At 42.8% G+C, this 23,423-nt stretch overlaps 1 protein-coding gene across 2 annotated transcripts; it reads right to left on the minus strand.

The window, feature by feature from the left end:
- Nucleotides 1-1,628: 1,628 nt before the first annotated feature.
- On the minus strand, nucleotides 1,629-23,145 carry LOC146205192 (heterochromatin-stabilizing protein CFDP1-like). 2 transcript variants are annotated; one of them, XM_084589880.1, is made up of 8 exons: nucleotides 22,876-23,145; nucleotides 22,277-22,382; nucleotides 19,657-19,864; nucleotides 15,890-15,999; nucleotides 11,905-12,003; nucleotides 7,417-7,489; nucleotides 4,148-4,233; nucleotides 1,629-1,825 (listed from the first exon to the last, which is right to left on the minus strand). In XM_084589880.1, exons 1-8 carry the CDS (start codon nucleotides 22,943-22,945, stop codon nucleotides 1,726-1,728), a joined length of 852 nt encoding a protein of 283 aa, XP_084446006.1. In that variant the 5' UTR covers nucleotides 22,946-23,145; the 3' UTR covers nucleotides 1,629-1,725. The 2 variants fall into 2 exon arrangements, with proteins under 2 accessions (XP_084446006.1, XP_084446008.1); XM_084589882.1 differs by having other exon boundaries at nucleotides 15,890-15,996; nucleotides 22,876-23,143.
- Between the last annotated feature and the right edge of the window lie 278 nt (nucleotides 23,146-23,423).

Here is a 23,423-nt window from a genome sequence, read left to right on the forward strand (position 1 = left end):
GTGATAATGTTGGGAGCAACAAAGCATCAAACTCAGTCCTTTAAAGACTTGCAAGTTCCAAGCACAACATATTTCAGATATAACACATACTTTGGCACAATACTTCTAGCAATTTGTTGACAATGGAGTGGGGGCTATGTAAACAAGACAATGGCATTAGATTTGTGTGACCAACTCGTGAATGCATTGAAGTGAACTTGTAGCTTCCATTTCACTGCAAAGGAGTTGAGGCCATGTATAGGCTACCACTATGGTACAGAAAGCTCGGCATGGCTCGTGCTTCTTCATAGCAGGATTTTCCAGTTTGGACCAGACATATTTCTTTTGTGCCTGTTCTCGCTCTTTGATACATTATCTGGACTGCTGCCACTGGAACTAATCAGCCACATGCCCGCCATTAGCAAGTTCACAAAACTAGCATTGAACATGCTATGTTGTAGGGCACCAGTGAGCCCAACAAATATTGCACCCTTTTTGCAGTATACATTTCAGGAAAATAAATGTAAGAAAAAAAAAATTGTATCAGGCCCATTCACGAAGTGTGCAGAGTGGTCAGAGAAATAACTCGAGTTACTGACATTTTAGTCGAAATCAAGGATAAATGGGCATGAGCAGGATATATAGTGCAAATACAGGATAATTGATGGTCTGCATAAGTAACCAATTGGATTCCAAGGGATGGAAAGCAAAGCATGGGGCGGCAGAAAGTCAGGTGGGCGGATGAAGTTAAGAAGTTTGCAAGGGTCAAGTGGATGCAGCTAGCACAAGACCAGGCTAATTGGAGGAAAATGGGAGAGGCTTCGCCCTGCAGTGGCTATATTGCAGCTGATGATGATGATTGGAATTGGCCTGCCAGGGCCCTTGTATTCAATTACCCTTAGACTATGAAGGCATATGGCTTTGTTAAAGTGGGGCTTTATATGTGGCCTGGTAGCCTACGCTATTACATCATATCCATAAAGGGGGAGCTTAAAGGTCCCCTATCATTTTGTGTGCTACGTTTCTTCCATTTAAATCATGAACCAACAAGTCAAAGCATCTACCCTTTCGGGTAACACGTGCTCCAAGAAACTGTTATTTTGGCAGTCTTTTTTTTCCCAAATGTGGTATGAACAGCGTCACTTGACTTGGCTTTAGGTTTGCTTAACAAGTTTCTAAAGCCAATGTAAAGCCCAAGGGCACTCATGATTGCATGTTTTGGTAGTCCAAGTTAAAGAAAACTGTATTGAAAAACTGAAGCAGACCACAAAGCAACTGTAAGTGTTAACTAGAATGTAAAGTCCCAGCCGCAATGTTATGAGCACGTTTCGGTAATCAAATTCTTATCACACTTTACCCAACAGAAATTAAGAAGTACTTTACACATATATGTTGGCAAGTGCCACTGGTGCACTTGCGCATAAACCCAAAACAGCACTGTACCTCGTCTATGGAGTGGGTAGAAGAATTTCAAACATCGCAGCATGCTCTATAGTATTTTGGCCATGCCTGTACGTCACAGCACACACAAGAAAAGCAGTGCACGACGCACTAGAGGTTCATGACACATGGCGGTCAAGTCTTCAAAAGAGCATTTGCTTAACTGTGGCTGCAAATGAGAATGGCACGTTACAGAGGATATCATACAGCAGCATGGTACATTTTGAACAATGTCTTTATTATGATATGATGACAAACTGTGACATTCACAAGAATGGGGAAAAAAATGAACAACGAGAACAGTGTTCAGAGGTAGTTAGTAGATCGGCCCTTTGCTCTAAGGGTTTTCTCAATTTCAAACTGGCGCAGGTCAGCACGCTGAAGGAATGCTTGTTTCTCCAAATACCTGCACACAAAATAGTCTAGTTCATTTCACAATAAATGCATCCACACCTTACTAAAACAAAGATTCTTGCCCAACTGTAAGGAAACAAACATGTCAGTTAGGACAAGGTGATGCACAGTAACAGCCATAGGTCAATTCAAGATTATCTAAAAATATAACATGTAATCATAACCTTGCTAACTTGACATAAATGACTATTTGCTAGCAGGCCTAGTGCTTACAAGAACTTCCAAGAAAATATTAGTTGGTCTGCATTTCAATGAAGCTGCAGCTTGTCAATAAAGATGAACAAAAAAAGTGTCAATGTTGGAAATTTAGCACTGTGGTAGAAGTAACAAGGTGAGAGGTTTGCTCGTGATTTATGTTATTCAATTTGGAAGAGCAAAAACAAAGAAAACAACACAAAATATATGGCAGTTAATGAAAAATGTTGTAGATGCCACAACTATATATGACACAGCCATACTGCTGATATTCTGACATAGGACCAACACCATTCCAACTTTAGGTTGACCAATCATTTCTCGCCCTAACATATATACGCTAGCAGTCCCGGTTAGCTCAGTTGGTAAATGAATTTTCCTGTGAGGTGGTGATCCACGGCTTGAACACCAGACCAGGACACATTTTCCTTGTTTCTGTGAAAGCTTATAGCTTCAATCTGTAGGCAAGTCTACACTACCCAGGGTTTCTCCTAAACAATGGAAGTAGAACATGAGGTGAAACGGCCTGAAATATTGCAGAACAGTCTTGCACCATCCAATATCAAAGGTGACTACGTACAGTACTCTAATTCATTCCAGATGGAATCAGAAATCCAAATGAAAAACTGTGTTGGATAGTTCAACAAAATGTGCTACCAGACTACAAGAATGAAAAGATCTTGCCTCAGGTTAATGAAATTGAGCCTGATACAAACTATTCAGCAAAACTAAGAAAGAAAAGCAGCACTGCCTTGATGCTGACAAGTGCAGTGGTGGGCAAGCAGCAGCCCTCCCATTGTCGTGGTATGCATCAGTGCTTTCATACTTGTGCACTTGCAAAAAAAAAGCACACAACAGTGTAAACACTAGCACAAAAAGAGTATTCAAAGCATATGCCAAGATGACAATCATTCAAAGCATATGCCAAGATGACAATCACATTGCTCAACAAAGGATTACGTTTCAAGTTACCCAGAATGCATTTTTTCCTTTTTTCTTCAAATTTTCTGGCACATACACCGATTGAAAAATTCTTCAAAATATATCCTCATTTTTTTTAATGCAACTCTCATGAGATCACGCACTTTGGACATTCAAATACCCACTGTGTAAAAAATATGTATCATTAAAAATCAGCTACTGGCCTCTTTAACTCTACCTAATTTTTTTTATAAAGTGAACAATGTGACCTTGCATACTGATTTCACTTTGAAAAGCACTCAGCTAATGAATTTGAACCATGGACTTTCTATTTTGTAACTCAACAGGACAAACATAAGAAGTATACAGCACTAGAACAATCCAAATCTCCTTACCACAGGCACACGCGATCAGAGGGAATGCATATAACAGAACAATCAATGCCTTAACACTGCTTCTTCATTTTAACCCAAGTTTGCTCTACCCATCTGCAGTGACACAAACCATAATGGACATTAAAATTCTCAAGGAAAAATTACAGCTGTCAACGAGTTAAACCTTCTACTAATAATAAACTGAGAAAATTATAGATAAACCATTTTTTTTTTCATAAATATCAATTAAGTATTATTCACCACTGTCCTTTTTGTATACCCCTACCTTTATTGTACTTCGGTTACTTTGCTCTGCCTTTCACAGGAACTGCCAAACCTTCGTTCCTTTTCTATAGTATATAGTAAACTGATTCTGCTGCCTTGTCACTGTCAGCTTTACGTGGAGTAAGACTTGGTAAAAATTTTCATTGGCCTTTCCTGCCACTTAGAAGGATGGAAAATAATGATTTTTAGGAATTAAAAGTTGAATGCACATTTCTTTTGTCATTTCTATTAACTTAACATCAAGCAGCCCACGCTTGTACGTTGACTGCTTCATAGCAGTATAAGATCAGTAAATACTATAGGAGGTATACCAATGGTCGAAATGGGACTAATTTGTCATGCCACTGAAGTAAGGCTAAAATCTCTTGAAATATAGCAAGAACCACTTGTGTACTTACACAGCTTATCTCTACAAATGACTTCCGAGTCTGCGCGACAGTGCTTCTCAAAAGTACTCTAAAACAAGCCCCAAGGACAAAATCAAGTAAACAGACATGGGTTGGCAAATAAGAGTGTGGGAAAATGCTATAGTTACTTACCCGTCTTTGCCTCGATTGTGATTCTGCAGGTCCTCTGCAATGCCCTCACTCTGCTTGTAGCTGTCCCAGTCCAGTTTTGACTTTTCCTGCATGTTGGAGAGCGGAGCTCTTCACTATCCCCATTATATATCTCCATTACAGACACCAAACCCACGCGCCATAAGCACTCACAAACTTTAGGCGAGTACACATTCTGGACCGACTGCTTTCGACACTCCTTCTTCCCGTTAACCATACGTGAAACGTAAATTTTCAATGTTTTAAGGAAATGTGTACGCTTTCCAGACTGCTCTGAATGAAGCTTGCTGTCAAAGTGCTCCTTAACTTGTTTACTTTTTCCATTGTTTTATTTACTTTAGTATGCTTATTCCTTCCAGTATGCTCTGTCACCAAGATCAAACAATATCTTCCTTTTTTTTTTTTTGCTGTTAACATTTTCCACTGCTGCACTGTGTGATTGAAAGTTTCTAACGCGTTATTCTCAAGCGACTTGTATTACACCTTACTTCTACGGCACTTTTACCTTGTAAATTCTGCCTTTTTGCTTGTTATTAATACTGTTGAACTCGTGCTCTTCCTGTTATAATCCCATAAGGGATTGACAGTATGTATAAATAAATAAATAAAGCTTGTATACTAGCTTGTAAACTACACCAGGGCACAATTAATCATGAACTACAAAAGCAAAAGCCGGGGGGAGGTTGTTATGTTGTCATTATTGGCTGAAGAAGAAAGTGGGGCCAACAAACAGATTTCAAAAATAACTAAACAATTTTGACCTGACAAATTTACAACTCTTGAATTGCAAACTAGGACAAAATAAATAAAATGGATAGGGCAAGCTTGCTGAACTTTATCCAAGTAAAATTTGGTGAGTAGAAAAGAATTCAAATAAGATGTGCGGTTAAAAATTCCAAGGTTGCACGCAGCTTCCCATATGCAGAAAATGCATAAGCATGCTAAATTTTGGGCGCGACCCAACTAAACTTGGAAGTCACCATTGGGTGGCCATATGTCAAATTTAGATGCAGTCAAAGTTTAGGGGGCCAAGGACCCAATTCAGGGAGTGGCCCATCTAAATTTGGAAGTCACCACTGAGTTGGTCATACTCAAATTAGGTTAGACAGCAATTTTGGTCAAAATAGGATGAAGCAAAAATTCAAAGGTGCAGAAAATTTTGCAGTGGCCCACATCAATTAGGAAGGCACCACTGAATTAGTCATACTTGAATTATGTTGGACAACAAATTTGGTCAAATCAAATTTGGGGTTCAGGGGGCCAATTTTGGAGATACGTTAGGAGGACCCAACACATTTTCAGTAAGCAATAGTTTTAAGGGGTCTCAGGATCAGCATTCTAACACTGCCATTCACTAGACTTTCCGACACGTCTGTGTTCTCAATGATAATGGAGGGCTGCGAGAGACAGAGCAAAATCTTGCGCCCCAGGTTGACAGTGCCAACTGTGACAGGGTGGTACCCACTTATACCGGTTTCCATTGGGCGAACAGGAGCACTTTTAGCTGCACTAAAAGTGCTCTCGCGAGTTTCGGCGCATACCAGTGGTAGAACAGGAGCAGTAAGTAGCGCTGTGTTCTATTGACAGAGAAGGTGCGCTTTTGGGGTCCCGAGAGCAGCCGAGAACAGTCCTCGGTGCTCCGTCGCCAGCGGCGGAGTACAGGGAGAACGGAGGAAGTCCCGTGACCTTTTTTGACGTCACTTCTGGTTACTCACCCGGAGCCCGGGCAGGATGGTCGAGAAAAACGGAGGAAGACGGCAGCGGTGGCGTTCGGCCGGCGGATACGGGCAACGCGAGCGCGGGAAAAGTTTGATCACATGACGCCTGACGTCACATACTCCCCCTCGCTCTTCATTGGGGAGACGAGAATGCGCGTCCCCAGTGCTCTCATGCGCTGCTCTGGCTGCTCATTGCTCTTGCTCCTGTTTGCCCAATGGAAATTGGTATTACTGTATACACTTTCTGCGGGTGCTTTTTCCACACCATGAGCCTATTAATGCTTAAGCATTAAAAGAAATCAGAGCCGATGCATTACCTATGGGCTTAAAATGGCATGCTCGTCACGCAGCCACTGGTATTGATGCAACTTTCACAAGAGTTCTCATTGTTCAGCTACTGCTCTCCCTCTGACAAAGCTGAACTTTACAAGCATTACTTGTCATTGTGATGGGCTGTTCAAAGAAGCATAGAAGGGTCAGGGTGTGGTCTAGTGGGTAATCTACTGTAAATTACCCACTAGCCCACACCCTGACCCTTCTATGCTTCTACAAAAAAGCATCCAAGAATGCCTCAGGCCTCTCGCTTTTCATATTACATGCAAGAGCATGTCCAAGCAGTAATACAGGCGATATATAGTCCCCCCCCCCCTTTTTTTTTTCAGGCATAAAAAGAAAGAAAGAAAAAAAAAAAAAAAAAAGGATTATGCGGGCAGCAAATCTTGAACAGATTATGAAAGGTTTTTTCCCCCCAAATAACCAGCCCTACTGCATACTGTTTTCACTTCATGATCTCAGCAAATCAGTAACTCGGTACAAATGAAATACCTTTATCATACGTACAGGCACTATCAAAAAGTAAACGGAAGGCAATGCTGGTCAAAAATGTCAATTTAGTCGCCAATATTTCATGCATTGCTGAATAGATGTGTATTCAGCCTAAATGTTCTATGAATTACATGGTTCACAACAAACCTCGATCATTCTGCTTTGGATTCAAGGAAATTAAATTTATTCAACAAAGTTGCCTTCCTTTTGACAATGGATATATATATGGTTCCAATAAGTTATGAGTTCTAACCACTATCATGTTAAAAACATTACTGGTTCATGAAACGATGCCACAAAGTGCATGATAAATAGTTTTGGTGACTCTACACAATGGTACTCGCCTCTGTCCAGAAAATGTTTTATGGTTTACAGGCAGAACAAGGTGCAGAAGATGGGCAAAAAAAGTAAAAGGAAACTGAGCCAAGACATAGTAAGCAAGGTTAAAATGTAGGACAGTTAAACAGGGTAAAATCCAAACTGAATTTACACTGATTATTTGCTCCTGGTTGTCATTTTACGATAAAAAGAAAAAGAAACAAGAGAATGGCAAAATTTATTACATACATAACGCGATTACCGGTACCAAAGTTAGAATGACATATCATAAAAAAATCCTGACCATCAACAGTGTTAAATAATGAAATGTGTTCTGCATTCCAAACTGATCAGCATTCTTACTACGTAAAAGAGAAGGGCAATACTAACCAGTGTACTAATTTTCTGCTTCTTGTTGAACAGCTGGTTTAGCACATTTCCTACTCCACCTGGCTTCTTTTTTCTAAAGGGAAAAAAGGAAACAAGTTACTGAACATGCAGTGCCGTTTCATTTTCTTTTTATACTTTTGGGACTCTAACACACTGTGTGTACAGAAAGAAGCATAATGTTGTTGAAACTTAAAGGGATATTTTTACCAGCCGTCAAAAAGCCACCTTTTGCTTCAAAAGAGACATGACCACATTTGGTAACAACTAGGGGGAGAAAAAAAGAAAGATGTAACCTGTGCGGGATGCTCATACTACAAGGTCCTCCCAGTCACATTTGGCTACCAAGATGTGAAATGACTATGAGCATCAACATGATTTTCCTGGGAACCTTCCCCATATTTGAATTCGGAAAGTTGCCATGAGGCACTGTGAGCACAGGTGGTCTCATTACAGCACCCCAGTGGAGTGGCGCCCTATGCCGGGTGCTACCCTCCTTCTGATTACCCTCAGCTGCATGGATGCTCTGCGACAATGATGACAACAAACATGGCTCGCAAAGAAGCGTTTGCTTTAAACAGCTAACACTGTAAAATACAAATGTGCCAGCAATAAATCTGACTCGGCTCATGTAACTAAAGCTTTTTATTAGCACGTGAGACAACAATTTCTCCCTTTTTTGAATCGGATGAATTGTGATAAGCAGCGAGAGCATGGGATTTATTTCCATGCAAAACTTGACAGCTGACTGCTATATGGAATAATTACGCACATTTTGCAACATCCACTAAGCACAGATGCATTTTCCCCTGCTTTTATGAACCAAGTCTTGAACCCTTGAACCAAGTCTTGAACCAAGTCTTCTTTCACACAAGACGTGTTGTCTCATTGCATCCCAGTGAGCAAAAACTACACCTACTGTCAGCGTGACACTACACAAAATGCATGCACGGCTGCACGCAGCACTCACCAAACTGTTTGACAGGAAAACATCACCAGCTTAAGGAACTGCATTTCTAGCTGGTTTCAGTTTCTTGAAGACTTAAAATTCTTTTTTTTTTTTTCCGTTATATTACCAACAAGCAAAACGTCTTCAAGATTGCAGTATAACAGTGAATAAACACATAATAACCCTACACACGATGCCCAGAAAATATGTCAAACAAATATTGAGCTTTAAATATGCCATCATAAGACAAAATGTAAGCAGGACAGGCAGTAGTGTTAGGCCGCATTCAAATGCTGGGGAAATACAAATTTTGATCTAATGCAGTGGTGGAACTGGCAACTGGCTTCTTGTAGCAGCTTTTGTAGCAGAAAAAGCGCAGTTTGTAGTAGAAATGTCACGTTTTGTAGCAGGAAAAATGGCATATTGTAGCAAATATTTGAGCTTTTGTAGCAGAAAAAAAACAAAAAACGTTTTGTAGCAAAATTTCAAATCTCGATACACTTAAATAAAGAAGGCTTGTTTTATTTCTGGAACCCAATTGCTCAGATGTTATAATGACAATTGCCGTGCAAAATCAAGCTTCAAGCTCAAATGCAGTCTAAAGTGCCGTTCTTTCCTTAAAAAGCCCCAAAGTAAGCAAAACAAAGCCGTTTTTATTCAGAGGGAAGGCATAACGAGATATACAGCTACACTATAAATACCGCAGCCTTAGAAAGAAGGTTGCTAGCTGTCTCAATATAAAACCTCTCCGTAGAAATTCAGAACTGCTGCTTCTTAAAACTGCAACTTTAAGGCACTATTTCTTCTCTTGCCTTGATGACTCCAGCTTGGACAGCGCTGCTGTGAGCCTTTCCTGTCCATTCTTCAGAAAGGCTAGTTCACTCCCAACGTCTGCAAAATTTTAAGACTTGACACCTTTTGAGAAAAGCAGCGCAGCATTGGTGCTCATATTCATGGCCAGCCTGATCTCTTTCTGTACCTTTTCCTGATTCTGACCTCTTTTCTGGGTGTCCTTATCCTGTACTTCACGGTAACGTCGAGGTGCCTTTTTCCTTCAAGACCCGTTCTGATTGGAGGGAAAGGGGGAAGAAGATTTTTGCCGGTCCTGGGTGAAGATTTTTTTTTTTCCCCCTCGAGAGAGAGGCGAGCTGCTAACGATGCTCATTCCCAATTCCGTGCCGATTCCGTGCATTCGTAATCTTTGCTTTCGTTCTTTCTCTTCCGGTGGTTTGGCGGGGTGGCTGGTTAATCAAAGCAACTCATTGACTCGGAGTCGTGGGTCTGCTTCTTCGCAGCGCACTGCAGGGATTGTGCATAAGCTTTCCTCATTGTAATGAAGACGTCCACGTGTACTTACCGACCGTATGCAGGGCTGCAAATATATTGAGTACCTGCGCATGAGTTATTTTCACACGGGCGCCCACACATATGCAGTTTTGTAGTGGAGAAAAAGAAATAACTGTCATGACTGAGACAAACTTCTAAATGGTGCGCAAACATTGATGTTTGGAATTAAGCTGTGAAATTATACAAGATGTTCTACATAAGGTGTTGAATGTACAAAAGCGGCTAACAGAGTCCAGTACGCGCTCATAGAAACAATCAAATCCTTAGTGCTCCCGCTGCTGCTACTCAGGCCATCGCAGCCCATACCTCACTCGTACGAAAAAAGAAAAAAAGAAGGAAGCAAGCGTGCACACTGCCCCAGCTGTGCTTTGCCGAGGGCAGTTCCAAACCGTCACTCGTTTCAAACTGAACCATCATCGTTGACTAGTCTGCTCGCACATCCTTTGCGCACGCACACACACACACGCGCGCGCGCCGTCACGCGTTTTAACGTGCTTCGACCCTTCGACGGCCAGCCTGCCAGCCCCTCCTTTCACCCTTCTCGCGCATTGGACTTTATATCTAGCAGCCTCCTCTCACTCCCCTCCCAGTAGATAAAAAAGAAAAAAAAAGAAAAAAAAAAAGAAACACTGGCAGGAGACGTAGAAGTGACGTAGACAAACGTCAACTTTGTGTCATGTGATCGTCCGCCCAGGACCTGCAAAAATATTCTTCCGCCTTGCAGTGTTGCCAGCAGATGCCAGTTTTGGTTTCGAGACAGTTCGGTTTTGCTGTCAGCAGAGTTATTCGTGCAGTTTGGCGCAGCAGTTCCACCACTGCACAGGTCTGCCACCCTGAACAAACCATAAAGGCTAAACAAAATTCAGTTATTGGTTCTGCCACCTTGGATGGTACCACGGCTACCATAACTAGGTTATTCTGGTACATGCATTAGTAAAGTATTGTTTAGTGCTTTTGACACGCAGGCAACAAAACATTACAGACTAGGAGCAAAGCCAGAAATATTTTTCCGGGGGTGTCATATGCGCCAGTAAAAAAAAAATAAAATGAGAAACAGCCTTTGCCCAAACAATATCAGTCATTTTTCTCTTTTAATAAAGCCAAAGGTTTCATGTTTCGTTGACTGCAATATCTACATAAAAAAAAAAAAAAGAGTGCACACAGGACTATGTGGACTTGATTTGTAAACAACATTTGCACTAATCCGGAGATTCAGAGCCTAGCAAAATTGTCTAACATTTGTATGTCCACTTTGTGTAGGTACCCACCGAGGAGAAAAGCAGATACTGCGCTTCCCCCCCCCCCCCCCCCCAAAAAAAAAACAACAAACAAACAAACAACATTTAGTTCAGCTTAATTTGTTTAGCTTATAGGGTTAAGCAACTCAGGCTGAGAGATGCCATAGTGTGGAGGGCTCTGGAAATTTCAATTACCTGGGGTTCTTCAATGTGCACTGACATTGCACAGTACATGGGTGCCTTGCAAATAACTCTGCGTAAATTGAAAATCTGTGTACTACATGAAAGGAAACATACGGTATCCTTCACACTTCTCGCTGGACACACAAGCTGTGCTATATGGGAAGGAAAGGTGGGAGTAAGAGAGAAAGAGGTACCGTAGTGAAGTGCTATGGAATCCAGGTGAGGCTGAGAAACACCTACCAAATAATCTATGGAAACAAGAGGATACCATAGGGAGTACAGAGAGGCATTAACCAGTTTAATCAGTATGTCATTACCAAATACAATAATTTTTATTTCTCGCCAGTGTAGCAAGGAGAGATCCCAGCCCAGGAGCAATTGGGGAAGAAATAAATAAACAAATTTTACGGCAGCTGAAGAAACAATACTTGCTAGATAAGCAAATTAGACGTACCATTTCTAACACTCATGGCCATACGCTAGCACACAGTGCTTGCTACCACAGTCAATAGACAATTCATGAGTCTCATTAGCGTCAGTTGACATTAATGAAACTCAATCACCAAAGCTAAATGCCATTCAGCTGCGCTACAGTAGGGAACTGAGACTAGATCACTCTACCTCCTTCAATGCTAATCTGGCATCAATAGCAAAGCTTGTCCGCCATTTTTCAATCAGCAAGGTTCCCCTCGGTGACAAGATGACAAGTATACAATTGGGTAATATGCGTTATCTTGGCAGAGATAGAAGCTTCCATTCTCGTCAGCCACATACCCAGGCGGCACAGGTGACTTGGACTGTCCAGCAACATCCTCCTGAGCCTTTGCGAATAAATGTGCTTCCTTTGAGTCTGCTGACACCTCCTTTTCAACCCTGAAATATCAAAACAAAGTGATGCACTCATAAATGCGAAACTCTTGCAGGCAATTATACCCGTCGAGTCCAAACAAGCTACACATGGAGTCATTTCTCAACCTTTGTGTGCTGCGTGCAAGTTATGTGCGATCTGCATTTGAATACATATAAAACTGTCAAATGACTCAGTTTTATTATAGCCTCATACAAGTAAATTATGGTATGATGCACCCTTCTGCACAAAGCCACTAATTTCAGGCATGGCACATGGTGTGGCAAACCCAAACATTTAGACCGGCCAAACAATACTCATACCAAAACAGTCATAAAGCTTCAAGGACAGAGGTGATACTGCAATTCGCAGCCACTTCCAATACAGGAGAAACAAAATGCCAAAGAGAAAAAGGCAGCTTCTGTTTAGTAATAATAGTTGAAAATTCAGATGCCCTCAAAAAGATTACTTACACAGGGGACAAAGGATGCACATATTCCATTTTTTTTTTTTTGCTACACTTCCATAACAGCAACACACACAGGTACCATTTTTGGCAAAAGTAACTGGGCTGAATGTTTTGCTTCTCACTTGTATTACGAGTTCTTACGGCTTCCAAGAAAAAAAAGAAAAATGGTTATAAAAGATGAGGTCGAGTGCTCGCTGTAGCCTTTCAAAGACTTCTAGCTCGAGGGGTGGCACAAACATTCCACTCTATGATTTGGAAGCAGACCTTGCTCCCTGGTTACTTTTAATGCAAAGGCATTACATGGCTCATTGGCAACGAAACCAGATGTCGTCCAGAAACCTGGGGATGCCACATCCTGGTGACCTGGCACGGGAATTTCAAAAACCTCACAATGATTACGTTAAATGCGACATCATGTGTAAAATGAAAATGATTACGACATGACATGCCATTAAAAGCTGTCACATGTCTCAAATGATTTAATTTTAAAAAGTAATTGATTTTTCTTAAAAAAAAAAATAATAGGTTTTAATAAATTTAGCCTCACGACCCCTGGTTTGCGAGCCAGGTATGATAGCGACTAGGCCACACAATGCGCGCCTGTATGACTTGGGAACAAGTGGGGGTTTATATGCATCTCGTGTGGTCAAAGAACCTCACAACAGAACTCATGGCAGGACATCAATGCTTTCACATTCACAGCATGCGAGTAGCCCTAAGTGCCCTTGGTAATTTTTTTTACATACAGCTGATCCCTAGATATCGTCTTTCAAGCAAGGAGCAACAATAGCTAATCTGCAGACTGCTGTAATAAGTTTGTTCAGTCGTGCTCGACTCTTTGTGACCCTATGGACCATATCACGCCACGCTTTCTGGTCTCTCACTATCTTCCTAACATCACATAACTTCATCTGCAGCGCCTCGAGGATGCCATCTAACCACCGCGTTCACTGCCTACCCCTTCTCCGGTGACCCTCAACCTTTCCCAACATCAAATCTTTCTCCAGCGACTCCTCTCTTCTCATCAGATGACCAAAGTAGCTGAGCTTTAACTTTAGAATTTGACCCTCCAATGAGCAGTCAGGGTTTACGGTCGACAATATCGATTGATTTGATCTTCTGGCCGTCCAAGGAACTCTCAAGAGTCTCCGCCAGCACCACAATTGAAACGCGTCAATTCTTGGGCGGTCAGCCTTCTTCACAGTCCAACTCTTGCATCCATACATCGCAACTGGGAAGACCATAGCACGAGTTATATGGATCTTGGTTGGCAGTCAAGGCTAGCCATGGCTCTCTTTCCCAGAAGCAGGCATCTCCTAATTTCATGGCTGCAGTCTCCTGTCACAGCTTCCACTTCGTGTCCCTTGATGCTCCAGGACTTGATAGGGCAAGACGCCATGATTTTTGTCTTTTTAATGTTCAGTTTAAGCCCAAACTTCTCACTCTCTTCTTGTACGCGCATCAGAAGCCTCTTGAGTTCCACTTCACTTTCTGCCATTAAAGTGGTATCATCCGCATATTTAAGGTTGTTGATACGTTTCCCAGCAATCTTCACTCCAGCTAAAGACTCGTCCAGACCGGCCTTCCTCATGATGCACTCAGCATATAGGTTAAAAAGGCAGGGCGACAATATGCAGCCTTGTCTCACTCCTTTCTCAATCGGAAACCAATCAGTAAGACCATGCCCAGTTCTGATTGTGGCCTCTTGCCCTTCACGCAGGTTCCCGAGGAGACAGATGAGATGAATTGGAACTCCCATCTCTTGGAGAGCTTGCCACAATCTGCTGTGATCTACGCAGTCAAACGCTTTCGCATAATCAATAAAGCAGAAGTAGATGGGTTTCTGGAACTCTCTTGCTTTTTCCATGATCCAGTGAAGGTTGGCAATCAGGTCTCTAGTTTCTCTGCCCTTGCGAAACCCAGCTTGCACGCCCGAAAGCTCCCGATCCACATACTGCTGCGGCCTACCTTTCAACATCACCTTGCTAGCATGCGAAATAAGCGCGATTGTGCGGTAGCTGAAATAAATCTTTGGCACTGCCTTTCTTTGGAATGGTGATGTAAACTGATCTCCTCCAAGCCTGTGGCCACTGCAGGGTTGTCCAAATTTGCTGACACAATGTATACAGAACGTTAACAGCATCGTCATGGTCGAGGTTTTGAAGCAACTCAGCTGGAATGCCATCGATTCCGCTAGCTTTGTTCTTAGCGAGGCTGGCTAAGGCCCATTCAACTTCACTTTTCAGGATACCCGGCTCGAGATCAGTAATCACAACTGTCTTATGTTGGGTTTGCACATCCGGGTCCTTCTTGTACAGTTCTTCTGTGTATTCCTGCCATCTCTTCTTTATCTCTGAGGCTTCAGTAAGGTCCCTGCCTCGTTTGTCCTTTATCACGCCCAGCTTAGCACAGAAGCTTCCTTTGATATCTTTGATTGTCTTATACAGAGCTCTTGTGTTTCTCAGTTGGCTGTTGTCCTCAACTGCTTGGCACTGCATGTTCAGGAAGGCATTCATATCTCTTCTTGCTACTTTCTGAAAATCCGCATTGAGAACCTTGTATCTTTCTTTTTCCCCCATAACTTTTGCCATCCTCCTTTCCTCAGCTATTTGCAAAGCCTCTTCAGATAAGCAGTTTGCTTTCTTGCATTTCTTTTGCTTTGGAACTACCTTAGTAGCAACTTCATGTATTATATCACGAACATCAGTCCACACCTCTTCAGGCTCTCTGTCTTCTAGATCTAATTCTTGAAATCGATTCCCCACTTCCACAGCATATTCTGATGGAATTTGATCCAGATCATACCTGTAAGGCCTTCTAGTTTTCAGCGTTTTCCTCAATCGAAGCTTGAATTTGGCAACAAGAAGCTGATGATCGGTGCCACAATCGGCTGTAATAGTTACAGATGGCTTAAAGATGTAACATGTTATGGTTAATTGCTGTACACCAACGCATCACAAGTGACAACTTAGAAGCAGAACTTTGTCGAAATTTCGTGTATATCCAGTGCTTTACTATGACACTTTTCACAGGTAAAACTTTGCCAAATTTAACTAAATTCTGTTACGTACACTGCTACACTCTGAACCAAGCACTTGCCACTGCCAAGCCAGTACTGGTGCTCAGTTAGAGAAAAATGCATTCAAGAATGATGCACAGACCTGCTTCGTGCAATGGCCAGTATCCCAACTCTGACTGTAATGATGTGCAACCAGAAAGGAACTCAGGTGGCAAGCAATGACATGGTGTCACTGTGACAAAGGTAAGGAAAGTGACTAGCATTTTCATTAACTGTTCTGGAATTTTTGAGGCAAATGCTGTCTGTACTAGGAGAAAGGATAATGTTCGATTGCACAGCAAGTATGGCTCCACTCTATGAAGAACTATCCCACTGCAATCAAAATAAACAGACAATATGCAGATACAAGTTGAAGTGCACTAACTTGATAGTCTCTCCAGCAAATTCCAATAACTGAGTAACTTTTACTTTTTTCTCAGGTAGAGCTGGTCCTTGGGGGCACGCCATCGAGGGAGATGATGTGCAGGGCTCCTGCTAGTAGGAACAAACAATGTAAAAACCCTCAACCCTCCAGTAAAGAAAGCAGCTTGGATTACTCACACACTATAAAGGTTTCAGAGTTTCCAAGGGAAAAACAAAGATATAGTCCTTTTATTTCTGTAAGTATTCTCATATCTTTAAGTTCAATCAATGCCGGGACTATGAGAAAAGGAAAGCAAATGCTACTAAAGTAAAATCACGTTAACTCTCATTATCTCAGAAATTAAGATAATTCAAACTAAGAGCCACGGTTCCAGCTAACACCCATGTAAGTGTGTGACGTCAGGCGCTTGTTAATTCAGACATGCTCAGGCTCGTTCCAGTTAAATGAGACGGGCATTGAGTCGACATATGAACCTCGCAGTCAGCGATCATCGAAATAGACCTCTCCGAACCTGAATTGCATGAAACAGCAATGCCCACGCACTTCTTGCCCGCTGTGGCAGGTATGGTATGATGATGACGATCACAAGTTCTGTAGTAAAACTCCGTAGCACAGTTCCAGCACAGTTTCGCTTTCCTCAACTTCAAATCATCAGGTAGCTGCCATCGAGTGTGCACAATAAGCCCATCATGCATTGCTTGGCACATCATTGCTTTAATTTTTTTTTTTTACTGATTGTCACAGAATAGGCGGCATCCATTAATTTGCCCATGTTGCATTTATACACACGCGGAATTGTTGTTCTGTAAACCCTATATGTTCACGGGACCTGTATATGTGACCATCGGTCGGGCACGCAAGAATGCGTATGTGCACGTTGCTTCGGAACAGTATAGCTTTCCCTGTGTTAGCTCCCACTCTCTCCATGCTCGAGCAGAACAGTATGTGCTGCCTGCGTCGTACGTTCCCCCCTCAAAGTCACCCCTACTACGTCCAAAGTATAGAGCTTCCTTTGTATATCCGTATATTCTCTTTTCCCTGGCAATGTGACCCCCAGAAGAACCGAAGTTAGGGGCGTACGTGACTGCTGTTTTTGTTGTGCATGGCAGCCATGCAGTGCTGAAGTGTGGTGTGTCTACATGCGCCTTCCTCTGTGAGTGAACTACTTTGTGCGCTCTAAGTGTGTGTTTTGTTTCGGACCCCGACCCTGTGCACAAGGCATCGTCGACAAGGGTTTAAAAAGGAGCCGCCGAGGCCCCAAAGGCAATCCGCCCAGTTCGCTCCCTAAGAAGGAAACCCGAGCTGCCGCGTACTCCAGGGGGGTACTTGAGCGCCGCCGCCGGCACCGAATCCTCAGACCACAAGCTGCACCGGAAGGACCATCGCCTTCGAGTGCCTCCCGTCTGCGTCGTCCCAGTGATGGACTGCCACCGCGTTCCCCGGTCAATTGTATGTTCGAAGCTGCTCTGAACTTTCTTTCCCTTACTGTTACTTGAATTGTTACTTCCATCCCGGAAAAGCATGACCCTGTATACGTAATTCGAAGTATTTAATTAGATTGTGTCTTCACTCATGTCGTTGCCTTTTAGAATGTTAATTGCTGCCCTCTAAATGTTTTGTGTATTCCTCGTTCTGAGCCTATAAACGCCTTCTTATTGTTGTTTCAAGTCAATGCGTCTTCGTCTCATTCTCCACGTTTGCTTACCGGCTACGCCGGGCATCGAACGACCACCCCCCTTTTTGTCATGTCTCGGTGATGACCTCCGGTGATTACCGAGCGCGTGACAATGATGTCACACTATTCTAAAGCCTACACATATATCACTCGTGTGAATTCACGTGCTGGCTTCAATGCACTGGAAACTGAGCATTGTTCACACACAGCTTCACGGTTCACCACACTGTGTGCTTCATTGCACTGCATCACCACGTGACTGTGCAGTGAAGCATCCTCAAAACACGAGGCCGTTTTGTGAAGAGGCGCCACTGTTACTACAAAACGCTGCAAAAAAAGATTTGAAAAACTTCTTAAGCATTTCTGACACGATGCACGAAGCAAAGTGCTTGACAAAACCAGGAAAAGCTGTTCTCACTTGCGTTTCATTTAAAATGCAGGCAACCATCATGCAGGTGTTCTATGCAAACGGCTTTTGGCAATTTTTTCAAGCTCATAAGATGATTCGAATATTTATTAATTCGAGAATTTTCTCTGGTCCCTTGAAGAGTAAATTAATGAGTTTACTGCATTCCTCCATTAAAATGAAAGAACGCACACATGAAAATAAAAATTCAAGACACAATGCCTTGCTTGCTCCGGTTGCGAGGTGGACAAGGAGAAACCCTGGAATGCCGTTTTCTTGGCTTCTTTACACTACAAAGCTTACCATATTCTCAGCCACTTTTCTAACACGTTGCTTATAACTGCTTCGAAATCATAACTCACAGACCAGTGCACTTTCTCCCACATCACTCAACAGGTGATGAAATGCACTCTATTACAAAAAGTGTAGCTGGGTTCTAATTTTATCTAGGGAAAGGAAGGGGCTAAAAAAAGTGTCTAAGCCTAATTATGGTGGATGAGGATGAAAAGGCACTGCTTGTATAAAGGGTGATTATGTTTTAAGGGTCCCTGGCTATGTCCCCACAAGTTTGCAAAGCTCTTGAAGCATACAGGAAGCCCGACAGGCCATTACTTGTAATAACAGTGCCATAAGAAGTTAGATGTTAATGACAGAAATGAGACTTCAATCTATACACAGCAGAGAAAATTTACGCTCTCCTTGAGATGAATTTGAAGGGAATTGAAAATTTGTTCATTTTATTAGAAGTGCCCAAAAACGGATACATGGGCATGCTAGGCGTGCCAAAACGTTTTACATGAAAACAATGAATAAAATACTTGCAATGAGATATGATTGCAAAGAAAGCAATTTTTTTTACAGTGCATGGAGAGATCTAACTCATCATTTCTCTGCAAATTGGCACTGGTCTAGTTACACCTTTTTGTCATCTCTTTTTGCTGCCTGTCTGCAGTGATTATTATTTTTCCTGCTTTCTTGCTTTCCCCAACAGTTCTAAGCATGCTGAAAGTGCCAATCTAGCTAGCCATGTAATGCGCACTGAAAGCAGATGACTATCCTTCTCTCTCTTTCTCCCTTGTGCAACTCCTTATGCAGTGCAATGGTTATCACTCTATGGACAGGTACATTTAATATCCTTCCATCCGCTGCAGGCAGCAATGGTGCCGATATATGGCCATGTCACATCTCTACGGCATCAAAACCAGCATAGTGACACCATGTCAGTTCTGAATTCAGCTTCCATCTAACTGCATAAGTATCCTCTGCGCCTATGCGCAAACAGTTGTCCCGAAACTTACCTTCCCTAGCCCTAAGGACACTTCTGTACAGCTTCTCTGGAAGGCGCGGAGAAGCGACCTTGTGAGGTACAAATAAACTTTTTTTTTCTTTTTCCCCTTCTCTTTTGCCTGCCTAAAAGTGTGCTGTGCAGACTCTACTCGAGTATCAATCGGCACAGTTAGGTGGATTACGGCAGTTGCAAATCTTCCACCTTAATCGAAGGATACTCGAAAAAATTAATTTTAAGCATCATTTTTTTTTTTTTTTTTTACAGACTAGAATAAACAAAATGCCTTCCCATTCCTTATGTTACCCGATCAGTCCTTTTTGTTGAGTTTGCCTTAACAGGAGTCTATTGTAATTTTAAATGAGCAAACCGTGACGAAACAATGTTCTGAAACAACTTACGGTAATCACACTAGTAGCAGGTGCAGTTCGCTTCTTTGGGATAGGTTCCACATCTTGCAAAAAATCAGACCACAGCTGGTCAGCTTTTTTCTTCTCTTCTTCTTCAGTAACAGCAGGAGTCTCTTTCTTATCCTCTTCAGCACCAGAACCAGCACTCTCGCACTCTGGATCATCTTCACCGTCCAAGTGAATCCCACCCTTCCTCTTTCTATACAGCATGCAACCAAATGGAATAAATAACAAGAATTAGTGATACTGATGAAAAGATCAGGTCCAAACAAGTTAAACATTCAAAAGAATGAAAATAACTTGCAAGATGTTTAATATATATATTGAACAGCCAGGCTCATCAGAACTGCACAGATTAATTTCAGATTGCTGCTCCCAAATAAACGCTACCATTACCTTGGAGGTTTCCCCTGAATATATTGGACTAAGATTGACCCATTTATCCATGAATTATGCTATTCCCATGAATGTCCAGATGTTATCTTACAAACTGATGCAAAAAAATAGACTGAAACCCAGCCTGTTACGTTGACAATATGTGACCACATGCAAGCTGAGAGAAGTGTCTGCTCATTTTGAGTGTTGCCTGAGACAGCTATCTCTGACAATGGCCCTGTGTTTACAAGACAAATTGCCAAAATACAACGCTTAATGCAATCAGACAATAGCACTGTGCATTGCACCATCTCCAAACTGATGAATTAGCAAAGCACAGTTCCAAAAAGCAAAAGCATGCTAAGCAGGCTCACAGCCATTGTGGATCTTGACAAGAGGTTGCCCTAGGTGTTGTTGGGATATACCACTACCAACAGACAAATCCTCGCCCAAAATGCTGCCAGAATACAAAGTTCACATGCCTGGACCCTTAGCTGGACTGGAGCCCACCAGTACAATGCCCAGAATTTCCAAGTGAAGACCCCATTTGGGCATGAAACTGACCAACGAGCACAGTGGCCACAATATAGGCCCCAGGCGCATCTAATTCAGGAGCGATGTGCATGCCCCTGGTGGCGGCGTGGGTGTCCAGAGTGGGTAAGCAGCAGAATTTTGGCGTGTGCAACAGTGAGTCATGCATTTCATCACAGAACTCCTTTTGGGAACCTGTAGGCCCTAAATAGAGTAACGTTAACTGCTGCATTGTCGACTGCAACAGCACTTTTGCCCTTCACCAGGGACCAAGAAAATGAGAGCAAGCTTGCTACAATCTTCCAGCATAAACATTTTCATCTCAAATGCGTTTCTTGCATCTTAAAACAAGTGAACGAAAACTAGTTGTGCACTGTTGAAGATGACCGTGCAGACAATACTCGGACCTGGCATCCAAACGTGAGCCTCCTATGTTACTAAATGCAACGGGGTTTCTGCCGGTCTGTAGCTTGGAGTTTCTTTCAAGGCTGAACTTTGACCGAAGGCGTTTCGAATCCAGCCACGTCCTTGACATGAGGGAACTGGTGACTGAAGGTGGGAGTGAATCGAAGTACAATGTCGCCGCCTGCCACAGGCTGATGGCAGGCATCACGTGGTAAAGGAAACAAAGATGGTATTATACTGATCAGTTTCACTTTAAATAGGGCATGTAACAAGAAGGCAGCCTTTTATAGTTGTTTTAAGACAGGAGTTTCCATGCAGGTCTTCATGTGCATACATGCACCTTGCTACTCGCTTAACCATTAATATCTTAATTTGTGCCTCTTTGATCCCACGCATACTTATAGCATACAGCCCGACATGTGAAAGACCCCCCAACATAGATATAGAGCCCTGCTTTAAACAAGTATTCCAAACATGCCTGTGCACCCTAGCGGTAGCGTAGGATCTAAGGTTCCTGTAGGATTGGATTCCTATTTCACCCTCCCATTTTAATTCGGCCTGACTCGTGATGTCACATAACCCACTGACCAATCTGTGCAGGGCCATGTCAGTTACCAACTACCACCTGCTCACCATGCTGATGCCAACGCAAGATTTTCTGAAAAATGAGGCCTTAATACTACACAAAAAAAAAAAAAAAAAGAAGGAAAAGAAAAGAAATGTGGCTAGCCTGCCAGTCCAAAACTACTTCTGAATATGGTTAACAATGCTCCAGACTTTATTCTGCAATGCTCGAAATAGGTACTCAAGTCCGTCCACAGGTTTTAGGCAGGTTGGGCTCTGTGACAATCATCTTCATCTCTCCGCACACTATGGTAATGGTTTGGTTTGTGGGGTTTAACGTCTCAAAGCGACTGAGGCTATGAGAGATGCCCACACTATATGGTAATGTTAGCACATAACATCAACAGGACAGCACTAACCTCTTAAAATTAAGTGTTGGTTAAGAAAAATAAATGCCCTTCTACATGGTACTTCAGTGCTGATTCGAGCCTTAACCATATTCCTGCAGCATTTTCGGCACAGGGTGAATTGCGCTCTGCACAGGTTTAGAGGAAGTCCACCACACAAAGTTCAAATGGATCAATGGCGGTGGCATAAAATTAACTGCAGTTTATGATTGCTCTTCTTTGCAACAGAAAGCAAAGAAACAAAAATATTGATATGCAAATTTGACAGTGATCGAATCTGGACGGCGCAGGTGAACAGTACGTACCAACAGCTTAGATTAGACACTCACCGAGACACGGGCTCCTTTTTGGACTTCTTTCGCTTCTTTACAGCAGAGTCTTCATCATCACTGCCAATACAATTTTCTGCGTCAGACGCATCCTCACTTTCCTCGGCTAAAAAAGAAAACGTGAATTGAGAACATGTAGGACGTTCTTTACCATCCTGCAAACAAAGCTACGTGAAAATCAAAAGCCCCGCTCATTAACTTGTGAACGTTCAATGACAGCCGCACTTCATAGTTAAAACGAGACCTCCGCCACCTCTATGAGTCAGCTCGCGGTAGCCTTCCGGGGACTAAATGCAACAAGTGCCTGGCATAACATCGCAAGCGAGCAGTTAAGCAATAAACGAAGCTTGTGCTGCCTTAATGAGACAGCTCGCTTAGCCTCCAGTTACTAAATGCAGCAAAAGCGTGACAAAGCCAGTTTACCGCGTACTGAAATCAGTGGCGCGCAAGATTTTGGCAAGATTTTATTCAACTGGGCCAGCAGGTCTATTATAGTTCAAACCGCACGTGCTCGCCATCGATCACACTTGCGGCCTAAGATGCAATGCCGACGCTTCAATTATTCTATTAACGAAAAGATGACAGACGGCGAAACGCACCCGATGGAACATAGTCGTCATCATCGCTCTCTGAACTGTCGGCTGACTTTGCAAGGTCAAGAGTTGACATCCTGAAACGTTTTGATGTCAGGTAGACTGGAGTTACGTGTGCTCCTTAGAAAAGAGCGACGATAGGTGCCGTTATGCGAAATATTTTACTCGTACCGCGTGCCCGCGTGCCACTGACCCAACTGTCGCAACTGACTGAGCCACTGAGCCAGGCTGACTGAGCAGCCGGCTAGGCAGTCGGAAGTCGGAATGGGGGAATGGCGGAATGGTCGGAAGCGGCCGGAAGTGCCGAAAATGCTGGCCGGTTGGTGCCGTCTGCTATCCTTGGTCTGCTATCGTCGGCGCGGCTTTGGCGGCTGCGGAGTTTTTCCATAACCAGTGAAATTACAAGATATAAATGGCGACTCGGCGCAAACGCCTTCATAAAACAGCACAATGCTTACAACAAAATTAAACCGAAAGTAAAATTGTGGCCTCTGAGATTAGAAGCCCCGTTAGGTGCGCTGGCAAAGCACTTAAAGCATCGTTCCATGGAAACC

The sequence above is a fragment of the Amblyomma maculatum genome, chromosome 1, assembly GCF_055883805.1.
Source record: "Amblyomma maculatum isolate TAMU_Amacu chromosome 1, ASM5588380v1, whole genome shotgun sequence".
In the NCBI taxonomy this organism is placed as follows: domain Eukaryota; kingdom Metazoa; phylum Arthropoda; class Arachnida; order Ixodida; family Ixodidae; genus Amblyomma; species Amblyomma maculatum.

Coding starts and splice junctions, on each gene's coding strand:
- LOC146205192 (XM_084589880.1), bottom strand. CDS start 22,945: ATGTCAACTCTTGACCTTGCAAAGTCAGCCGACAGTTCAGAGAGCGAT. Junction 7,490..11,904: donor AAGTCACCTGTGCCGCCTGG/GTATGTGGCTGA, acceptor TTTTCCCTTTAG/AAAAAAGAAGCCAGGTGGAG. Junction 1,826..4,147: donor CACAATCGAGGCAAAGACGG/GTAAGTAACTAT, acceptor TTTTGTGTGCAG/GTATTTGGAGAAACAAGCAT.